The sequence below is a fragment of the Lactuca serriola genome, chromosome 5, assembly GCF_051521515.1.
Source record: "Lactuca serriola cultivar US96UC23 chromosome 5, Lser_US96UC23_V15, whole genome shotgun sequence".
NCBI classification, from domain to species: Eukaryota; Viridiplantae; Streptophyta; class Magnoliopsida; order Asterales; family Asteraceae; genus Lactuca; species Lactuca serriola.
The window spans coordinates 160,694,935-160,700,337 of NC_136412.1; the positions used below are offsets into that span (position 1 = coordinate 160,694,935).

General features: G+C 32.1%; 1 protein-coding gene across 1 annotated transcript; it reads right to left on the minus strand.

Annotated features, from left to right (window-relative positions):
• Window positions 1-1,429: 1,429 nt before the first annotated feature.
• Window positions 1,430-2,993, minus strand: LOC145053191 (polyubiquitin-like). The gene has a single exon (XM_079001191.1). It carries the CDS (start codon window positions 2,777-2,779, stop codon window positions 1,619-1,621), a length of 1,161 nt encoding a protein of 386 aa, XP_078857317.1. The 5' UTR covers window positions 2,780-2,993; the 3' UTR covers window positions 1,430-1,618.
• Between the last annotated feature and the right edge of the window lie 2,410 nt (window positions 2,994-5,403).

Sequence of the window (5,403 nt, forward strand, 5' to 3'; positions counted from 1 at the left end):
TACACCAAATACATGGGCTAACTATATAACACAAATGGGCTACAATAATACAATATGTATACACTAAGAGGAAGCACCATTAACCAGCTAATGAACATTGATACCTGAAATCAAAATCTAAATCGTTTACAAAAAAACGAATCATATTCTACAATTTAATTTCCGATCACAACGGTGGATGAAATCAAAACCTGTAATAATTTTCTCCCATATAAATTGAAATCGATAGTCTTTCGGTATCTGTCGATTGTGGATGAAATCGTGAAATCGCCAGAAAACTCATGAACCATTCTCTGGAAACTCAGGAATGTGAGATCGAGGGTAGGATGGATGATGTGTGAAGGGACGAGAGGAGGGTCGATGTTAGTAGCGCTAGTTCAAGAAGAATCCAGTGGATCGTAGATTACGACTTCTTCGGTGAAGGGTGGTGTTAGCGAAAGTACGTTAAGGTGAGGCGTTTTCCGATGATGGCAATTTCCGACGATGAAGTTTTCCAGTGAGAGAGAAGGGAACAAGAGACAAAATGATCACGATAGGAAAGAATGGTGAGAAATGTAGGTTAGATCAAATGGGTAGTGATAAGGTGGTGGAACTCATACATTTTTTAAAATACATCTTGCTAATAAAATTCAGAAAAAAAATATTTTAAGGTATTTTGGACATTTTAAGTCGTATAAGGACTAAACGTGTAACGAAAATACATAATAGGGACCGTGCGAGTTAAAATAAAAGTTAGGGATTAAGGAAGCAATTTACCCCAAACCACACGAATTATTCATGTAATTTACCCTAATAATAATAATAAACTATTATTTATTTGAGCTTCACAAGAATGTTCTATGAATCTACACTAGAAAATCGATTAACAAATGTATAAGAAACTACGATCAAAATTCTCAATAGGCACATCCTTCTTAGAATAATACTAGCAAGATAAAAAAATAAATAAATAAAATAAATAAATAAATAAATAATTAGCTTTCATCACATGAGATGTTATCATGATTAAGTGATACACCGGGTCTCAAAGAATTGTTTAACTCAATTTGATGTATTTCTTGGTTACTATTTTTGTTGTACTTGAAAAAATAAACGTACATAAGTAAATGAAAACATGCTGCTATTTTTGTTTACCGGAGATCTTAGTTACTGGTTAAAAAGTACCAAACTCATATGAAATTAACATTTAATTGAGGAATTTAATGGAGCAAGTGGTGTTTGACTATTTTTCTAAATGACATGTAACATTGAGTTCCATTCTTCTTCACATTTTACAACACAACCTATGTTACCGAAGAACAATAAACTAAAGAAAAAACTAAAACTAATATACCATAATGATAACATAAAGCCGGATAAGATGAAATAGGCGAACAAATCGCAGTAAAGCATTATAACTTTGTTCCAATTAACTTAAATCACAGCAAGGGTTCATGATAGTTCCATGACTACAACTACTCATGAGCATTAACAAAAGATAAGACATGAACATATCTATCACAAAAAGAAAAAAAGTTCCCGGTTTACCATGTGTACGTAAATCATTAAATATACATGAACATATAAATTCAGAGTTCAGGTTTAAAAAAATTACAGTACACGTGAAGATGCATTATTTTCATGATTGTTCAAAAAGGTCGAGAGTAGACTCCTGCTGAATATTATAATCACCCAGAGTCTGCAGCCCATTATCTAGTTCCTTCCCTTCAAACATCAGTCTTGTTTGATCAGCGGCAATGCCCTCTTTCTCCTCAATCTTTTCCTTCACATCATCAATGGTCTCCGAGATTTCCACCTCCAGCATGATGATCTTCCAGTTCGTTTTCAAATTAATCACAACATAAATCAGCATATCACCTCGTCCAAGCCTCAGAACCAGATCCAATGTAGATTCTTGTTGGATATTATAATCCGCCAAAGTTCTAAAATCCTTAAGGATCTTTGCAGAAGTAACCAAACGTTGATGATGTGGTCGAATCCCTTCAATGTCATGAATCTTTGCCTTCAAATCATCAATGGTCCCTGTAGCTCCTGGAGAAGCCTTGATGGTTTTGCCTGTCAAAGTCTTAACAAAAACATGATAACAACCTCCATACATCTTCTGCATCACGTGCACTGTAGATTCATTCTGGATGTTATAATCACCCAAAGTTTTACCATCCGCTAGATGCCTTCCATCATAAAGTAACAATTGGTGTTGAAATGGAATCCGCTCAATGACCCAAATCTTTGCCTTCAAGTTATTAACTGTCTCCAAGCTCTCCACCATCAGCCCAATGATCTTCCCATTCAAAGTCTCAACAAAAATCTGAAAAACATCTCCTCCCCACCCACGACCAAGAATAAGGTCCAATGTAGATTCTTTTTCGATGTTATGATCCCTCAAAGTTTTGTCATTCTCAAGCTTCTTTCCAGCAATGAACAAACGCTGTTGATGCCATGGAAACCCCTCAACGGCCTGAATTTTTTCCTTCACGTTACAAATGGTTTCCGAGTTCCCCACCACCAGCGTGATGGTCTTCCCTGTCAAAGTCTTTACAAAAATCCGCATATCATCTTCAAACTTCAGACTCAGGTGCAATGTAAAAACTAATGGCATGTCGTATTCTTCCAAAGTTCTAGGACCCTCGAGGTTCTTCCCAGCAATGATCAAAAGCTGATGATGCGGTGGAATCCCCTCGATATCCTGAATCTTGGCCTTCACTTTACCTATGGTATCAAAGCTTTCAACTTCCATAGCTATCGTCTTCCCCATTGGCATTCTGGCAAAGATCCGCATCCTGCGACGAAGATGGAGGAGGAGACGAAGGGTAGATTCCTTCTGGATATTGTAGTCTGAGATGGCTCTGTTATCTTCCAACTTCTTGCCGACAGATCAGGAGTTATATCTTATACAGAAAAAATCATGGCTTTGATGTTGTCGATGGTATATCCAAAGTTTCGACCTCCGAGTTAAGGGGTTTTGCCGGTGAAGGTCTTGATGAAGATCTGCAGTAAAGAGTGGACTCGTATTGGATATTATAGTCGGCTATGGAATCAATAATTTTGACTTTTAGATTTTTACCTTCTCAATATCCTTTGTCATTTTCAAGTGCCAACCTAAAAAACAGAGAAACGATAATATTTAAATATCAGAATTAATAATTTTGATGTTTTTGATGGTATTTAATTAAAATAAACTAGTTTATAACATCTGTGAATCACCTTGATAAAATTAATTAAATTTTTATATTAAAATATCAAAATTATTAATCATTTATTTTAAATAAATTATTAGTTACGAGATATTTTTTTACTTATATAATGTTATAATCGTTGATTTAATTAAATACGTGAAATTATATCAGTTTACAATCTGTATTAATTTAATTTAATTTTTTTATTTTAATTTATTAATTTAATATAATTAGAATGAGAAAATTCAAATTTTAAAATTTAAAATCGAGAATTAATTATTAATTTAATGTATGACATATAATATTAATAAAGAGTTTAATAATATGACACTCATAAAATTATGTATTTTGTACGTAATTCCTTTTGTTGCGACTTTTTTCTGTGACACAAGTGAATAGACAGAACTATCCTTTTTGATTTTTGATTATCTTTTATAATTAATTTTACTATTTTTTAAATATTAATGGGTGGGAACTACCCCACACCCTTTATCATCTTCTATCAACTAGTGTTATACCCACCCGTTGGTCGAGTTGACGGATTTAAAAAAGAAAAATGGATTGATTTTATTTTTTTTACCAAGTGAATGTAGTTTCTAACATATTTAGTAAATATATTTAGATAACTAACAAAAGGTCTTTCTTACTTAAAAATACTTACATTTGGTGATGTGTTGTTTATTATAATGTCCTATTTTCAAGTATATTGTTATATTTTATAGAGTTTTTTAATTGAAATATAACATTTGCAATATATATTTATCAAATTAAATAAACATAAAATGTAAATTATACAAAATTGAACTGAATGACAATAGTATTTCTCATTATGGTTAAAACGCCTATTTGCATGTAGATAAAAGAAAAAAAAAAGGTACATTGCAAAAATCCATACTTTACTATTTCAAATAATCAAACGAAAGTACATTGTTAGAAATGGTTTCTTTTTTAACATAATTCAATTTATATATTTGACAATAATCAGTAAAATTATTGGATTAAAAAAATGTAAATTGCTATTTTATGTTTAAAAAGATAAGTATGATGTTATTATTAGTTTCAAGAAAAAAGTACGTTGCCATTATTGTTAAAAATATAAGTAATATTTTCCAACATCACTACTAAAAAAAGCGCTATTTCCGAGGGACATTTTCCTCAGAAATTCCTAGGAAAACGGCGTTTCCGAGGAAATGCCGAGAAAATCCTATGTGTCGGTAAAACCCTCCTAGGAAATGTTTTGTAAGGGATTTTCGAGGAACTTTCTGACTCATTACCTAGGAAATGGTTTTGTCGTAAGTACTGAGGGTTTTCCTAGGAATTTTGTTTCCGAGGAATTTCCTAGGAAGATCATTTCCGAGTAATTTCTAAGGAAGATTATTTCCGACGGATTTCCGTGGAAGTTAATTTACGATGAATTTCTGAGGAAATTTATTTTTGAGGAATTTCCAAGGAAGTTCATTTCCGACGAATTTCCAAGGATTATTTTTGAGGGATCTCCGAGGAAATTTTTTTTTTGTGGAACCTTTTAGGAAACTTTCTTGACAGCTTTTTGTGACACTTGTTCGTGACAGAAGTTCCTAGGAATTTCCTAGGAACAATGCAGCTGTAAAAAAATAAAAAAACAAAAAAACCAAAAAATTTAGCCTAAAATGCAAAAAAAGAACTAATACAAAAAAACTTAGTTCATTCCATATATCTAAAAGTCATACAAACGTTTACACTTTAGAACATAAGTTTCAACAATCGTGTAAACCAAAAAGATAATATAGAAGTCTTAAAACCGTACAAACGTTTACAACAAATAACCTAAGGAGCATTCGATGGATTGGATGGATTGTCGGGACGGTTATTAGTGTCATATCGTCTCATGAACTCGACCATTTCCGTCATTTGTTTTTCCATTTGTGCTTGTCTTTTGGCCATTTCACCATTTTGTCGGACCAATTCGACATGAGCTTCTTCCAATTCCTGGACCTAAAAAAATGTTAAAAGAAACATACATACATTAGTAACATAAAAAATAGTAAAAACAAAGTATATATTAACATTGATATCTGTTATACCAACATATATTTCACTTATAAATGGAATGAACTTAAATTTTCTTATTCACAATAGCAACATATTATCATTTTTATATACAATAGCAACATACTTTTATTTTCTATCAATTATAGCATTTCACCTTTTTTCATAATACCAACATACTATAATTGTTATTTATTAT

Coding starts and splice junctions, on each gene's coding strand:
- LOC145053191 (XM_079001191.1), bottom strand. CDS start 2,779: ATGCGGATCTTTGCCAGAATGCCAATGGGGAAGACGATAGCTATGGAA.